Below are 17,661 nucleotides of genomic sequence, written 5' to 3'. Positions count from 1 at the left end.
ACGCTCTCCTCTCTAGCTCAGTTTCTAGCCAGTTCACTGAAGACTAAAGGGCAGATAGGAGCTAACAGACCGTAGGTAAAATGTGTGTTCTAACTACTGACGCGTCCTAGTTTTTCCCGCCTTTCCCTGAGAAGCTGTATAATGCCATTAACCTTCTGCTTTGATCAGGAGAGAAGGGTCCCTCCTCCAGTGCCAAAGAAGCCATCGAAAGGTCAGGTGCCGCTCATCCGGGAACGCTCTCTGGAGAGCTCGCAGCGTCAGGAGGCCCGGAAGCGGCTGATGGCTGCCAAGCGCGCGGCGTCCGTCCGGCAGAACTCAGCCACCGAGAGCGCCGAAAGCATTGAGATATACATCCCCGAAGCCCAGACCAGGCTATGAAGGGATCCGACCAGGAGGACTCTCTCTGGCAAGACAAGTCTCCTGTACTATCTGCCCCTCTAGGCTCCTGCTCCAGGTCACCACCACCGAGTATTTGTACCTCCTCCTCTCTCTGCTCTCTCCCCCTTCCCCTCCCTCCCCTCTCTCTGTACGCAGTCCCGGTGACCCCGATGAATCCCACCGCCGTGGCGTAGTTGTCGGTCCTCCAAGAGGTGTCCTCTAACCACCCTCGCTTCCTGAAGGTTTGCCCATGTCATCACGATGCTTTGTCACACATGTACTGATGCTGCCACCTTGCCTCATGTAAACGAGTGCGATCCTCTTTCTGTTTGAAACCAATAAACGCGGCGCTCAGACTCCCATGCACACGCGCTCCTGTACAGTAGGCGCTCCATTTAACCCACTCACAACCTTTAGTTGATCTAAAGCTAGCCTGTTACCTAGTGTACAGCAATATCAAACCGCAGGGGATTTTGGAAATTTCAGTCACGCAGGGTGATCCTTTTGGACTCTGCCGTCTTCCTCATAAAAGATGAAAGGAGCTATGACTCGGATTCCCCTCTTTTTATTACTTTTTTTTTTTTTCTAAAGCAGATGGCGCACTTTATTCTAAACCTCTGAATCACACCTTCTCACCTGAATTTAAGGAGTCACAAAGGGGGGGGGAGAGGTCGGGGCGGGAGCGGGGAGGGGGAGGTAGAAACACAGAGCTGGGGGTGAAAAATGGAAGCATATCCTGCAGGTGAGATGGCAAGGGATAGAAAAGATCCTGTGGAAAGATGCCTGCACACTCACAGCTGCACAAACTGCCTCATTTTTATTTCATCAATCACTACTTAAACATTTCAATCAGCAGAAGATTGTAAATTCGATCTTCCAGGGAAATAATCTATTTTGAAAGGCAATAAAAGAGTGAAAAGGAAGGAGATAAGAAGCAAGGACAGTTGAAGATAATATAAAAGAAGGATTTTCTTGTCCAAGTATTAAGAGTTTTTAAAATTGTACTGTATTGTCAATTCCTCTTGTATTGTATTGTATGGATTATATTGGTTAAAAAAAAAAAAAAGGCAAAAAAAAAAAAAGCTTGGTTTTGTTGATGTCTTACTCTTGGTGGGACTATCCGATCTCACATGTACACACAGCCACACACCAACACCTGTAAGCGAATTGTTGTACACAGAGCCTGAGATGCTTCTCCAGGCGAGGCTTTGCTTTATCCACAGCTGGTTGTATGCTACCGTGCAGACTGCTTATCACCAAACGGTCCGTTATCTAGGAGTAAGTTTCTAAATCAGTCTCCTCCTAATAGTATAAAGTACCCATCTGAACAAGAACAATAAAGTATTTTTCACAAGTTACGGGATCAATATGAACTTAATTTCTTTCCACGACAAGCTTTCCTACCCCCGCTTCTGCCATTGTTTTGCAATCACGAAAAATATGCATCCCAAGTAGCTCATTAATACCGGGGGTAAATCACAGACAATAGGGCTGGGGAGGAGCGGGAGCAGTTGGCCCTGCTCTCTGGCCCCCCAGCCTCCCCCCAGCCGAGCTGGGGGCTTCTGCCCGCTCAGCCGCGGGAAGCTCTTGTGCCAACATGAGGAAAGCTGTGCCCCATGTGCCAACGACAACAAGGTGTGGGTGTGCGCACGCGTGCCTCCCTGGCACCTGCTGGGTACGGCAGAACTGGGGACAGCGGGTTTGGCCAACACAGCTATGCCCGGAGTCCCAGGGTGGTGCTCTCCGGACCACTCTGTGGTCCCCATCCATCACCTGAGGCACCTGGGAGGAAGGCGGCCTTCTGCTCCTGCTGGGGACAGGCTTAGGGACAGCCAGCCCCATGGTGGGGCATGGTGTGCACTGAGGGCAGCAAACCAGCGCTGGCTTCCTGTGCCCTTAGCTGTTAAAAGCTGGCCCAGCCTCTGCGACTTCCCACTGCAGGGCTGGCGAAATCCTGCAGCTCGCGTTTTCAGAGCATTGGAAATTGTCATCGAAAAGTGAAGCTCGTGCTAAAAGTATTCATCGAGGTCATGCCAGACAGCTTCTTTTCCTACGACATCATAGCCAGGTGCTAATTTAATTTTACTCAAGAAAATAGGAGAGGTAATAGGTTCTGGCACCAAGTATTTTCACGAGAGCATACTAAAACCACTAGAGAATTTGCTACCTCTCAAAGCCATTGATATCTGAGCTATGTCTTTATAAACAGGGCACAAATACTTACTGCTGTGGTTTACAAGATAAGGGCTAATAATTTAATATATAAAAGACTTTTAACTAGAGTAATCGGAAATCCAGTGTAACCCTAGAGTGCTTTGTGTTATAGGAGCTTTGAAAGGTTTGACCCTCTCAGCGTTCGAATACCCGTGTGTTTGCTAGTTTTGAAACACTTCATCTGACTTTTAGCAGCAACGAAACTTCACCGTGTTTGCAGTATATACTAGTGCCAACTGCCACTTTTGAGCATATAGTCATATTAAGTATTAATTATTTGGAACTCATTTGTACTGAGGTATACAAAGCTGTATCCAGGTGAGAGTCCACATTCACAGCTGTGTTTCAGATTATTTAGTTTTGTGGATGTTTTATGAAAGATGAGTTAAGATTTTGGTTGACAAGTGGCTACAGAAATTTATATCTAGCAAGTGCCCCCCTAAAAAAAGCAGAAAAGGGAAGACTATCTAGTCTTGTATATTATGAATTATTGTATTTGTATATCACAGAATATTTTTCTTATATATTTTAAATATTCTTAGCTGAATGCCTGTTAGATCATTTGGCTCTGGAGAGAGAATTGCAATGTTTGCTTAGTTTTTTAGCAAAATTTTAAAAATAAAGCCAAGACCGGTAAATATAAAATATAATACTTCTGCCCCTAGAATGCCACAAGTTAACCACTTGACTCATTTACCAGTACTAATACACAAATAGTATATTTGCTGTATCATCTGTTTTTGTAACTATTTGTTTTTAGTCTAACCTGCCCAGTGTATATTAAAAATGCCTATATTCTGTTTCACTTTCGTACTAAAGTATTTCTTTTTTTTTTTCTTTTTTTTTTTTTTCCTCGGGGAAATTTTAGAAAAGGTTGGTTTTGTCTCCTGCTTCAAAAGTTAAAAAGAAAAAAAAAAAAGTATTTATTATATTTTTTGCAGATGTTTCCATGAAATTCTCATAATCTTTTTGTAAAGAAAGATGAAGAAATGGATTAAAGATTTTTAATATTTGAAAAGGTAAATAGAAATAATTTATTTGTAATATATTTCAGTTTATTTATTGGTGTTCCCTTAACGCTTTGATGTGCACTATCATTTTAATTTGAACTGTATCTTTGTGAATTTATTGTTTTTTTGGGGGTTGTTTCTTTTTTTGATTTTTTTTTTTTTTTTAAGGAAAAAGGTCAAATACATATTTTAAGTAACTGGAATGTAAATCACTGGCCTACCTGCATTCCCAAATGTGATTTTAAAAATGTTTTTGATTTGAAACAAAAGACACAAATTTGAAAGCCTTTAGACAGAGGAGAGTGTTTTTATGGCTTAATGATTTGGGTTTTCATAGGATTATCTATCTAGTTTGTGTGTGGACAGGAAAATGTAAATAGATGAATGTTTCCCATAATGTAAAAAGAGCAAATTAATAAAATAATTAATGCACTGCTTGTAAGAGCTGTGGGTTTTCAATACAAATTCACTTGCCCGGAACCGCCGAAAGGCTTCACTTGAGGTGGCTGAGGATAAAGGCCCAGCCAGGGGCCTGTTTCGCTCTTAGTGCTCAGAGCCCAAGACTGATCCTGCCAGGTCCTGGATGCAGAGCCGCGCTGCTGGCCCTGGCAGTGCCCTCAGCACAGGGCTCCTCATGGGCCAAAAACCGCCGTCATCCCACCCCTGATCTTCAGGAAAACCTCTGAAGGCACTTCTGCACAGGGACTGGCCAAATCCCACCAGGGATGGCGGATGTTGGGCGGGCGGTGGCCAACAAGGCCTGGAGCAGTTCTGCACCACTCAGTGTTTTGCCACACCGTGCTCATCCCCAGGGACGGCCGAAATATCTCTGAGGTGCTGAGCAGAAGTGGCTGGGCTTCCCTTCACCCTGCCTTCTGGCTGGGTTTTTCCCAGTCGGTGTAACAACGACAGTCACCAAATCCTGTAGCAGTGTTTCCAGATGGTGTTACTGCTCTCGGCTGTACCAGCAAATGCTGGCATTTTAACATATTTCAGTCTATATGCCTCACAACCGTACGAATAGCATGCCAGCGATCCACCATGTACCATTTGTCCACTCTTGAGACCCAGGGAGATCAAAAAGATTTGTGATCTAGAGGCAGCAAAACTTCAGCTAAAAGTTTTACCATATTTTACTACTGAGATCTGACAGTGGGATCCCTTCATCTGCGGGAATTCACAGCTTCCCTGGTCACTCATAAACTGACAAACTAGGGGTGCCCCCACTAAAAATGTCTTATTGTTTAAAAACCTTCCTGCAGTGGCTGGTATCGTTCTGCAGTGAGGCCACATCAGAGAGCACGAGATAGCAGAGGTGTTACAAACCCTTGTCTCACCGGAAGAATGGCAAAGTCCAAGCTGTGGCTCATAGCCCTGCCTTTCATGCCTGCTTAAGGTAAACTTTATCCTTATTTATACTCAGTGTTCCCTTCCAGCTCAACGTTCCCTCCAAATGATGAGCCTTCCCCCACAAACACAGCTTGTTGACGCTTTTGTTTGCCAAGGTTTGTTCTCTCATGCTTCGGATATTTATTTTTGCAGCACGCAATAGGCAAATAACACATTTTAACCATCCCTTCGGAGCATGCTTGCCCATCAAATCTGCTGAGTCTGTGCTAACTTGGAGACAGACAATATTTTTTGATAGCAATTCATAATACTTGGAGTGGCAGTCGGCCCACGAGGTTCTCCTTCCCCACTGTGCATCAGAAGGGTCGGGGTCTGCCCGAGCAGCCCATGATGCACAAGGGGGCTTGCACTGAGCAAGCCTGCCACCAACACCCACAGTCAAAGCCTGCCTGTCCCCTTTTCCTTTAGTCTGGTGCCACGCCAAAGACCCCCAAAAAATTGCCGTCCTGCTGCACCAAGCTCATTGACAACCTTCATTCCTCCCTTCCCTGTGCTGCCGATGCAGGAGGGAGGTTTTCGCAGCACCTCTGCTCCTGCTCAGCTGCCGTCGTAGCAGGCAAGGTAGCTGCTGTCGCCTGATTCACCAGGATGCGTTTGACTGCCAGCTGCAAAACATGACGTGAGCGGCCTTTTCAGCCAGCGGCCAGGCTTTCCCACGCTTGGGTCTGATCAGCAGGCAGCACCCTTTTGGGTCATACAAACGAATACAGCCGGTCTTCTATTTCTCTGTGAGTCACATGCCCAATCTGCAGCAAGACAAAGAGACAAGGAAAGGAGCAGGGCTTCCTGGTAATTGTGTTTTTCATGGTTCTCTTCACTGATCCGGTAACAACATAATCATAGAAATTAGAGCCAGAAAAGCTCTACTGGGGCATTGTGTGAACGTTGTCAGTTCAAGATCGCTATCTCCCAAGTTGTGGCAGGTAAGTCATCACCTCACCGGTGCTGCTCCACCCAGGGGAAGGAAAAAAACACATGAAAGGGAAAAAATATAAAGAGAGAGAGAGAAAACAGAGAAAGAAAACAAGCAAACAAAAAAACAGCCTGAGCACAGCCATCACCTCTGGTGGATGAGCCCTGGTGCAGAGGCCTCCATCATATCTGCTCTGCGTTGAGCAGTCCCCGTGGTGGGGTGCCTGGCTTTTTCTCTTTTCTAGCCAAGCAGAATGGAAGCAATTACGGATTTTGCCAGCTCTATTCAAAGAGGAGAAATGCTGGAGCGCTTCAGTGCCGACGGAGAATCCAGAGGTTGCCCAGCCCCAGAGCGTCCCCAGGAAGCTGCTGCTCTGCGACGTTTTAAAGCTGTCAAAGGTTTGCAGAAAGGGATGGGCCTTGAAAGGAGTTAAAGCAGTAGAGCAGTGAGAAGGATGTTTTCTGGGTGCCGGGTAGCTCGCGGAGGCACGATAAGTCACTTGTGCAAACAGCTGCGTGCTGAGGCACAGGGTTCAGGCTGGAGGCTAGAAATTGGGAGCGTAGATGTGAAATGGCAAAAGGCAACCCCTTCCTGTGCAACTATCCCATTTCCCCAGCGGGATGCCAAGCCTACCAGCTATCCCTGGCTTTTAGCTATAAAGAGAGAATTATCAAAGGCATGTCCTTAATACAGCGTGGCTTATTTTTCCTATTGTACTGGCTATCGGTGCTCAAAATTGCAATCTGGAATTGCTTCACAAGTGCGTGTTCAGCGCTGGATTGCTGTGGTCCTTGAACCAGAACTGTAATCATTCCTTCTTTTGTTGTGTATGCTCCAGAAAGTGTGTAGCGGTGAGATGTTAATGCATTGCATGAATTGGGCTGTGCTATTTGTCATCCTCTAGCATGTCCTTTTTTCTTTCTTTTCTTTTTTTTTTTTTTTTTTTTGGGTGGGGGAAGGTGGTGAAATAAGTGTTCATGGTAATAAGTCAGGGTGCTCCAGTTGTTTTGCTGGTCTTAGGAAGAAAACTTTCCTATCACATGGAAAAAATAAAATAAAATACTGAGACTTCTTCAATTTGTAGCTAGGTCTGGCAAATCACATCTACCCTAGCCCTAAGGGGAGATGGAGATACCCGATGTACCTACGTGTGTGTCATTCCTCGTCTCTCTACACAACTGACAGCGAAAGGTAAAAGATTGACGCTGTCCAGGCAGTTCACAGGCGATACAGCAAAACTGCCATGGCATTCAGCCTTGCTACTGGGGCAAAACAAGCACGGACAACACAGGCTGCAGCACTGAGAGCTGCAGCAGGGAGTCCCACCATTGGCCCTAGGGGAGGAGAAAGTGGAAAGAAGAAGGATGGGGCAGAAGAGGGTGGACACCATCATTAAAACTGCAATAATTCAATCTGTGAAAAAAGCATTTGCCGTTACAGTCTGTAGCAACAGCTGAAGGGGAAATTCCTTCCCGTCGTGGAGCAAAATTTCATTAAATAGTTTCTGAGTATCTGACATCCCTTCCCAGGGCATCAGTACCACCACGACTACTATGTACACCATGCAATTTGCAAGCCTCAAACATGTTGGGGCAACATCATGCTCCCAAGCAGCTCTCTAAACCCCAGCTGAAGACACAAGGAGATGCAAGTCCCTGGACAACACCAGGGCTTGCACAGGGCAGGACTCCATCACACACAGCTGAAAAGACACCAATTAGAGGAGGACATGGCACAGGTTTAACACAAATAATCTGAGTTAAAAGTTCCAGGTCAGTTCATGGCTGTCACTGCTCTTGTGTAAGCCCTCATGGTGGGAAAGAAGAGTCTGAGTCTTGTTCCCATCTCGCTAGCAGCTGTTTTAACCCAGAATAAACACCGGCCTTTGATTTTAAGTGAAGTTTCGCAGTTGTGATTGCAGTGTCAGGAAAAAAAAAAAAAGGAGACTTCACCCCAGAATAATTTCCAGTTGTGAAATTTGACTGAGGCATAAAGATGATCGTTTAACTACTTCAACAGAAAAATGTTTCTCTGCCAATCTCCAAGTGATCCCAAAAGAGCTGTGCCTAAAGCACCTGAATTTTAAGTCACAGTCCTACATGACAGGGTCCAATGGCTTTGCTCAGTGCCCTGACTCTCCACATAGTAAATACTGCTGTGATTTAAAGAGATGTAAAAACCGGTCCTTTATGCCAATGAAGCAGTATATCTGTATAAAGCGAATAACATCTATGATAACTAGGGAGCATATGGCTCGACCTCAATGACTACAAAGTATTGTTTTGCATGATTAACCTAATGCTTCAACTGACAGAGAGAGTTTCCTTTTGTTTACATCTTTCCTGGCAATAGCATCATGACGACTGCAGTCTGGCTGCAGGAATGCACAGGGAACTGGGAACCCAGCCACACATTAGCAAATTGCAGTGTACTCCCCTCACTTCTTGTCCTTTGTTTAATAGCCACGTGCTTGTCTCCAAAAGGGGAAAAAAAAAAAAAAAAAAAAAAAAAAAAAGAAAGCTATGTGTGTGCTGTACAGCATTTTGCCGTGATGATTCGTGGCAGCCAGCTTCTCCCAGGCAATGTCGAGATTCCAGGTAGGAAGCAACCCCCCGCTGCATTTGTCCTCTCAGAACAAAAATACATCTTAGCAGTGAACAGCTGAAAATAAATACAAGAAACCAAGCCAAAACAAAGAAAACCTGTTGAAGCACGCAGAGCTTGTCGTTAGAGCATAATCCAAGCAGATTTTGTTTGTCAACATTTGCGTAAGTCAATATAATGACAGTCTGAAATGATCTTTAACTGGAAATGTTTTCATGTCATGCAGCACGCATGAGCTTAGTGTTAATGGTCCGAGGGCTTTCTAAGTGTCAAGCGACACGGGTGCTGGCACAGCAGCTCTGCCTGCCTCTCTGCTGCTGCTGCAGCAGGCACGGCCAGCACCGCCGGGCTCCAGCAGCTGAGTCACAGCAGGGATGCTGCTGGCTGCGAGCTTCTTCCCACGGCACGCTCCTCGTCACACTGTGAGCAGACATCATGCTGGAGGAGACGTGTATTTTCTCCTTACCTTGCACTGATCCCAAGTCAGAAACCCCACCAGAGCAGGTGAAGGAATCTGCTTACACACCAGTAATTGCACCCACCTGGGAGAGAGGTTTAGCACTCAGATGATCCAGCTTTTATTCGAGCCTCTTTATACCTCAGCTCTCTCTCAGGTTTTTCAGAAGGCAAGATGAAATTCTGCTCCCACACCTCAGGGGCCAGTACATTATATTTGCTCTGGACTTTCAGCATTGTAACTGGGAGCAGAAGTTGGATCTGATTTTTAATTCCTCTCTCAAAAGGTCAAGGAAACATGAAACTGCAAAAGCCTAATTCTTCTCTGTGCCACATTTGTGTAAACCCAGAGGGCAACATGGCAATGGTATTTTTAATGCTTTTTTTTTTTTTTCTTTTCCTTTTCAATACAAAAAGTCCTTTGCACATCTGCTGACAGCTCACACAGTAACACACTTATTCCCACATTGCTCCTTCTAAGAAGTTGCTTCTGATGAATATTGACAGCACCTAAGAGGGCTCCAGCCACCACGGCGCAAGCATTGTGTGTGGAGCAGGGGCTGAGCAGGAGTTGTGGCACAGTCCTCAGCATCACTGGGGGGTTGGCTCTGGTGCCCCACAGTCACAGTCCACGGTATTGGTCACACACGTGCACGGTTGGGGTTAAATTATGAATATCATAAGAAGGTATTCAGTGGGGTTTAATATTCCTACTAGTGCGCCTCCAAAGACCCAGCTGGAGAGGCTGCATTGTGGTGGGCTGAACACCGTGTGAATGTTGATGTTTTGTGTCTCGTGGTGTTTGCTAAAAGAAAACTCACCTGCTGTGATCTTGTTATTTGCCTTTGGAAATGGCTTGTATGATTTAAAGCGTCGTAATTGAGCATGTTTGTTCTTTTATCACTACTCGGAGAGCGATTGTTTGACAAAGAGATGTGAAGGCAAAGTCTTCCACCTAAAGACTTCATCAACCTGATCAGGAAATAGTCGTCCGATAAAAACCCCAAATCCAACACTTTTTCTGCAGCTGTAGTACACTACAATAAAACATGGCCTCGCCGTTCTGCCAGCCCTTGCCAGGTAAGAGTGATTCAGCACGAGCAGGGCAGGACATCCCCTTGCTTCTCCCGAGCAGGAACATGTTGTCCCTTAAACCCAGACTGAGGAAGTCTGTAGCAGAGACGTACTGATAACACGTGGAGATACGTTAGCAGCTGTGGAGGAGCCCGCAGCGGAAACCAGGTGAGTTAATATTACACACCTATATGGCAGGGGCGGGCACTGCAGAATGGCTTTTGGCCCAGCACCAAGCTTCAGAAAACACTGCAGGCCAGCTCCCTGCTGGCGGTATCACGTTCGGGAAGGAGGTGACAGCTTCTACAGCTGAGAGTGTCGAGCTTGGCTGTCCCCTCCTCTGGGTGAGGACAAGGCCCTGGGAGCTGTGCTGCACCACCACGCACAGCCGGGCCGCGCCGGGCCACCGTCTATCAATCAAGCACACACAACTTCTTCGGACTTCAAAGGCAGAGTTGGAAAAGGCTCATTATTCCCAAGAGTGCTCCCAAGATTTATGTACTGTCACCCATCCGGGCAGCGAGGGATGTTTGCCCGTACCTGGTGTCAGATGAGTTCAGGGAGCAGCAATTACAATGCTTGCGCAGTCGAGAACGGCTGCTGGCTTGTTGTGCCTCCTCACTTCATTGCCAGCACAGCTCACCAGCGGCAAAAATAAATAAATGCAGAATATAAATACTAAAACCACCACCCAGATCCAGACCTTCCAAGGTGTGAGCCCAAAAGCATCCCCAGTATCCCCCTTCTCCCTTGGCCATTGCAGCCTTCAATTTCGTAAACTATTCATGCTTCCCACAACCTGCAGCTCATCTGGGGAGGCTCAGGGTGCTGGCTCCCTCTGGAAAAATCTCGTAACTTTTCACTACAGCCCCTGACACCACCCCACACATGCACACCCTGTGGGGCCATCGCCGGTGGGTCCAGCTGCGCTGCGCAAACACCGCCGTGCCCTTTCTCCCGGCACAGCAACAGCACAGCCCTTGCTCCCGGCTTGCCAGAGGGCTGCTGTGGACACGAAGCGGCAACTACAGACGCTTTCCCAAGGTCTGGTTAATGTTTCAGCACCTACCCATCACGGATTGTACTTTGAGCCATGGGCAGCATGTTGTTGGTGATCCTGGCATTTATACTCTTGTTTCCACCAGTTGGGTGCCTTCTCTTCTCTTTTTTTTTTTACAAGCAGGCCGACAGGAGAGATCTCGTGTCATAGTAAAGCGCTCGGTCTCCGCCTACTTCAGTGAAAAACACTCTGCCATCAGCATGACTTTGATTTCCGTGGACTTTGGGGCTCTTTGCACCTGAGAAGAGGCTGAGCCATGGATGGAGGCTCTGAGCTCAGCCGACAGTGCAAAGGTCTTGTTTTCCTTGTAGTGAAAAGGTTCAGGGCCGGGCTTCTGTTTTAAGTTCTCGATTATCACAGTAAATCACGAGGAGTTGTAAAGTACATAGAACAGAGATTGCACGCTGGTTAAGAATTATCGCTGAGGTGAAAAAAACAAACAAAGCCAGCACAACAAACTTGCACCCAGTTTCGGTAGTGCTGCCCCACATTCCTCTGCAAGCTGTTCTGCACCTGTGCAACACTCACAGCCTAGGAAAAATGATGGAGCCTGCCCTAAAAGCAGGTTGCATCCTCAGGCATAGCATGGCACAGCTGCCAGAGGAGTCTTGTTGGTGTAACCAAGTAATGGAGGGCTCATCCTGCTCTCTTGACAGCTTTCTGCAGGTCCTTCAACGTGCAAATTAAAGCAAGCCAGGTGAAGTACCAGAATCCAGTGTCTTGTCACTCATCTTGTGCACCAAACATAATAAAGGAGAGGGAAAGGATCTGGTTTAAGTGCTACGAAGTGCGGTTGTTGTGAACGCAGTGATGGATGCACTCCTATGCTATACCGAAACTGTCTCTCACGAGGGTTTGCAACATCTTTTGCAAATCTGGGAAAGAGGAAAATTCCCATTTTGCACGGAGTTTAAGTCCTGCCTGACAGCTCCCCAGCTGCGGGTTGTGCCCCGCTGTGCTGCTGCTGCCTCCTGCCCTGGTCAGGCTCTGGCGCAGCCTTGGCTCCCCTCAAGGTTCTCAAAGAAATTGTTTTGTCTCTTGCTGTCAGATTCACCCACCCATGTGCAAATATCCCTTAACTGGCCAAAGTCATGGGGATTTAGAGGCAAAACATGAACACTGCAGTCCCTGTGGCTATTTGGAGAAAAAACACAGCCAAAGAACCCAGCTTGCTGACTCTGCTGGTAAATGCCACCAGTGTTCATGAAAAGAGCTATGGAAACCTCCCAGCACCCAAGGATTGCACAACCGGGCTGTGAGCAGTTCGCAGACACAGTCACAGCAGGAACAGGAGCCCTGGGAACTTGCAGAACAGTGACATGGGAGAGCCAGGTTTGCCAAACCTTCCAGCCATGATCCACGAACCAAAAGCTGCAGCAAGAGCCATCTCCCCCCCAGCCCACCAGCCCTGCAAAGCATCCCCTTCTCTATGCATTTGCGTAAGTGCCTGTGCATTTCCTGCAGTCCCTGGGCAGCAGATAGAGCTGTGCTTTGACAATTTACGTGATCAAAGGCAGATTACGCTGCTATCACCGGAACAGTTAAGATTTTACACGTTTTTAGATATCTCTTTTTACAGATCAAACCCTGATGTATTCCAAGGAAGTGAGCTCAGACAAACCACAGAGCCGAGGAGTGGGAAGGACTGTGTTTTTCTTCTCCTTATCCCTAACTGAAACGTTTGCTTCTTTCCGAGGGCTTGCCTCGCAGTGGGGGATTTCCTTGGGAGGAAGCGCATCCCGCAGGGAGGGAGGCACAGCGAGCTCTGCCTCATCCTTGCACAAGCGATGCACCGGGGCTGCAGCTCTCCCCGTGCCTTGCAGGCAATGCCCAGCCAGGAGCATGTGAAGGAGGGCTGGGGCAAGGCGAGGGTGGAAAGCAAATCTGCAGGGGAACAGAGAGGCTGAAAGCAAGTTCCCTCCAGGTTCAGCAAGCACAACAAAGCGGCCAGCGGGGTCACGTTTCCTGCCTCAGCAGAGCTGCCAGCAAGTCATTTTTTGAGGCAGATGCAGAAAGTCTGACTAACGCGGGCATCAGCTGATCCGTGCTGCCCGCCTCGCTCGCTCGACCCCGTGGGAGGAAACCTGAGCTTTCTGAATCACCCCGCTTGGAAGGAAATTTCTCAGAGCGGAAATACCTGCTGCTTACGGGTGTAAATAGGAAAGAAAATGATGCACGCACAACCCCAGCCCACATGGATGCTGCTTGTTTCAATTAGAGGGAGCTCGAGAAACTGCTTGCTGACCAGGGGACCCACACCGCTCCTGCTGCCCCCAGGTTCCCAGCCAGGTTAAGGAGCAAGTGGGAACTGTCCCACTGAGAGACCTGTGTCCCTATTACCTCCTCCTGGGGTCCAAAAGATAGTAGGGAGTGCCACCCTCCCTTCAGAGGGTGGCCAGGACCTTCCCTCTTGCCCCCATGAGCAAAGTAGGTGAGATGTAAAACCAGATGTCTCGCAGATTCAGCACATATCTATTAATTTACTGACCAGGCAAGGAGATGAAGTTGGCTGAAGCTGCTTGTGCAGGAGCAAGGGGGTCCAGGTGGAGGGACTGGTAGCGTTACCACACAGTATGTGCTTTGCAGATGTAAACCTCTGAACTATGAGGAGATATTTACAGGAGGTTTTCCCATGTATCACCAGCTAAGGGAGAAAAACTTTTGAGGAAGCCTTTGTAGAAAGTTGGCAGCATATCACTGAAAATACCTTGGCTGAGCACAAGCCAGCTGAATTGAACATGAAGAATGAGTTACAGCAGCAACCGCCTAGGTAGCATTTAATACGATAACCTGAACTAACCTTTAGCTAAGGTTGGCAGAGGAAGGTCTGCTTCATACCTCACCTGCTGGGAAGTCCACCTGGGGAAGCTTCTCGGTTCTTAAAAACACACGATGGATTTTATTACTAATTGCTCTTCTTTTAGGCTTATGTCTGCCACGGCACAGAAAGCAGAAGCTAGAAAAAAAAAAAAAATCCAGACTACACAGGGAAGATGTGCATTCTCTCATGAACAGAAGTTGATTCGTTTGCATCAGAGCCAGATTTGTTGTGGTTAGTTTAGTGGACTAGCAAGGATGAGATGACTTTCCAGGCAGTACAAAACTAGTCAAAATAATCTCTAACCTACTTAAATGGGCTATGCATAGCATTATGTAAGCACTGTCAAGTCAAACGGATAGAGACGATAGAGGGAGAGTTCAAACAAGGAATGATACTAGACGTACAAAAGAAAACAAAATAAGACATTCAGCACGAGGTCAGGCAATCAGAACATCGAGGCTAGAAGAGGAAGTGAAATTACAGGCTCTGGCAAAACAGCTGAATGCTTACTCAGTCAAATTGCAAAACTGTTGTGATCCTTACCATCAGTTATGTGTCTGCTGTCCAGAACTTCTTCCAAGGCAAGTTACGCACAAAAGCAAGCTGGAGGCCATCATGTGCTTCCCACAATCAGTCGAGTGATTTTTTTTTATTATTTTTTTTTTAAAGTAAAAAGTAGTTCTAGTAAAATCTATAAGCTGGTGGCAATTTATGTTCGAGAATGTCTTTTCCAGCAGCAGCTTCTAGAAGAGAGATGAAGAGGCTGAAAGCCCCTAGCCAAACACTAAAATGTGTTCACCAATAAACAGAAATTAATTTTGCTCCTGCAAAAGACCTAGAACACTAGAGGCAAAGTTGCAGTAGGGAAAACTACTCATTTTTACGCTGCAACTAGATAGGACAAGGATAAGTCTCTCTGGCCCTACTTGTTCATTTGTAGTGGCGGAAGCAGGAGCACGCTTGAGGAATTAATTGGGAATTATTTCCTTACTATTGATAAAGATTAACACTCTCCAAAAGTAGCTGAGCTTTTCCAGTCCATGAAATGCTTTGGTTTCTCTTCAGATCATATAAATATGATTTTGTATGTCACTGATGGAGGAGCTCCAGGAACCTCTGCCTGGGCAGCATTTCCCCAGCTCTATGGCAGCGATGCAGAGTCTCAGAGAAGCCACGGAAACATGGGTACCTGCTGCAAAACCCACAGCAGCAGCCTGAACAGCTCTTGCCACCGTCAGCTCAGTTCTCTTCATCGTCAGCCGAACGATTTGACAAAAGGCTCACAACAAACACCACGTGCAGGGTTCATAAAGTTCCTTGCTGCAAGAGGCTCACACTGCCACACACCTACCGGCAGGGCTCACTGCCCAGGGCTGGCTGCAGTGAGAGGAAACAGCCACAGCCCCGGTCTGTGGTCTTGGAGAAGTTGTCCGAGCACTGATGGGGACAGGCAGCTGCCAGCTGCTCGCGGTCAGCCCAGTTTTGCACCCAGTTAAGTCACGGTTTCAAAGCGCTGCTACCTGCACGCACGTCTACAGGTTCCTTACACATTGGTGCAAGTAGCTGAAAGGGCAACACTAACAAGTCTGTCAGTGGAAATACACGAAATCTGACCAAAACCCTGCTCTCCTGTGGTGCAGTGAGGAGCTGGGAGACAGCTGTGGCCTACTCAGGCCTGCACCAGCCCTGGCAGCTGGTGCATGTTAGGTAGAGGGGCCACACGGCAGTTCTGCTGTTGGTGCCTACCCCAGCCTGCAAGCTGGCACGGCCAGCCTGGTGACACTTGCCAGGGGTAGTCCCGATGCCAAAGCCTTCAGAAAGCTTTGTAAAGGTGAGCTGGAAGCCAAGTGAAGCTGCAGTTTCAGAGGGAGAGGTGAGCAAAATTGCTGAATGCTACAGCTTTGTGCTGTCAGCAGCCACGGGTGCAAACCTTGGATGGAGAAGGCAGTCAGAGCGCTGGCTTGGTAGTGCAGTCATAATGACTTTTTTTGCTTTTCTGTGTTCACAGATCTCCAGGCACTCGTTGTCATGACAGAGACCAGAGCAGACAGTGAATGGCACACAGCACACGTGGATGCAATTACCACGTCTGGAACAGCGACAGCTTTAAGTGACGTTTTGCTAGAGAGAGTGGCTCGTCTACGCTCTTTCCCCTTAGTCCAGACACCGGAGCTGATGGAGAAGAGCCTGCTAACCTAGGGAAATGGGACAGGGACGTAACAGCTCAGGCAGTCACTGAACAGGAGACTTAAACAAGTCATGTCCTGAGAAGCAAACACGCGCTGTGTTTGTGCCAATAATCCCTACTTGGCAAAAGCCACGGGGAAAGTTGACAACTGCAATACACCAAGAGGAGGAAGAAGGAAAAAAAAAAAAAAAAAAAAAAAAACAAGAACGAACTTTAAAAGAGCTAGGAAATACTACAGGAACAGCTCTCAAGTGTGAACAAGAAAAATGTCTGGTGAAAACACACCTTGACGGATGCACAGTGCGGCCTCAGTGCTGTTGGCTGGGAGCTGAGGGCTGGCGGGGGGCTCCAGGAGGCTGGGTTTCACTTTCTTCCTCTTCCAAAGGGAAACCACGATCGTCGTCCCCCACCATCCCCCCCACACAGCTATTTCACCAAGCCAGCCACATCCCCAGCTTCTACGTACTTTCTTCTGCCACTCCTTTCCTGCTGAGCTTAGCACCCGTACCCCTGAGATCTTTCCTTCCCAAGTACACAGGGCCAGCTGCAGCTCTTTGAGGGTTTTATGGACACACACGTTGAGTTCATGACAGAAGCCAGGAGATGTGTGTGCAATGCTGCAGCCCCCGCCCCGCCATCCCACGAGGTGCCTCCCCCCCTGCACGCACACATGGGGAAATGCTGGCCCCAAGATCCCCTCCTGATAGTAATCATCTTCACTTCAAGCAGGGATTTATCACACACAGCTGCCAAGTGGTGTTTACAAGACGCAAAAGCCAGGAAAACAAGGTTGACTAAGCCTGCGTGCGAGCTGTCTCGGCTGGCGGAGATCTGTCATACCTCCTAGATCACTCAGGCTCTTCCCGGCCACATGCTCCCCAGCACAGCACGGCACTGCTGTCACAGGCAGCCTTGGATTTGTTAGCTGTTGGGACTCCTGCTCATTCTGGATTCCAGCTCCGCCTGATGTCCGAAATCTACTTTCGATAATTTTTATCTGGAGCTAACTTCAAGTTGCAGCTCTGAAAGAATAGATTCCGGCAAACTTCAATAGCCTGAACCAAAACTATCAGTGCTAGATTACAGGAAAGCAGAAACTGCCTTCTGATATTCTTTTAGTGGGTACTCAGTATGAGTCATTTTCTTCCTCCAAGTTAAATAACACCTGAGGGTAGAGAAAAGCCATTTCACTGTGTGCCAGGTGCCAAAGGGGTTTGGCTTATGACTACATACAGCTGAACTCCTAGATGTAGCCTTAACACAAGAAGTAACTTTAAAATAATAATAATAATAATAAAAATGGCCTAAAGCAAAACTGGTCACAAGTGAAATCCCCTGGAAAAGTGTCAGCAAAATGGAAATACAGCATTCATAGGAGGGGGAGGACTTCGGTTCTGTTACGCTAACGTCACTTTGTGTGGGAGAATGGCGAACGAGATAACAGCAGCGGTAACAGCAGTGACCACAGGCTTACTACTTTCAATGAAAAACTTGAATGGCAAGGTTTTCTTCCTCATCCTATTTCCATTTTTG

At 47.4% G+C, this 17,661-nt stretch overlaps 1 protein-coding gene and 1 long non-coding RNA gene across 9 annotated transcripts in view; one reads left to right on the top strand and one right to left on the bottom strand.

Moving 5' to 3' along the window:
• Positions 1 to 4,044, top strand: part of DLGAP1 (DLG associated protein 1) — a 419,465-nt gene extending 415,421 nt beyond the window's left edge. For all 8 annotated transcript variants that reach the window (XM_068671536.1, XM_068671535.1, XM_068671534.1 and 5 more), the window contains one exon: positions 169 to 4,044. In XM_068671536.1, coding sequence (XP_068527637.1) covers positions 169 to 378 — 210 coding nt within the window. In that variant the 3' untranslated portion in view covers positions 379 to 4,044. The remainder of the gene's footprint in view (positions 1 to 168) is intronic.
• LOC137850957 (uncharacterized) lies at positions 3,734 to 12,817 on the bottom strand. The gene is made up of 2 exons (XR_011092924.1): positions 11,129 to 12,817; positions 3,734 to 10,697 (listed from the first exon to the last, which is right to left on the bottom strand). It is a non-coding gene; the product is annotated as an uncharacterized lncRNA (long non-coding RNA).
• Positions 12,818 to 17,661: the final 4,844 nt, after the last annotated feature.

Source organism: Anas acuta, chromosome 2, assembly GCF_963932015.1.
Source record: "Anas acuta chromosome 2, bAnaAcu1.1, whole genome shotgun sequence".
Lineage (NCBI taxonomy): Eukaryota > Metazoa > Chordata > Aves > Anseriformes > Anatidae > Anas > Anas acuta.
Note: the sequence above shows the minus strand (reverse complement) of the source record. Positions and strands in the feature narration are given on the sequence as shown.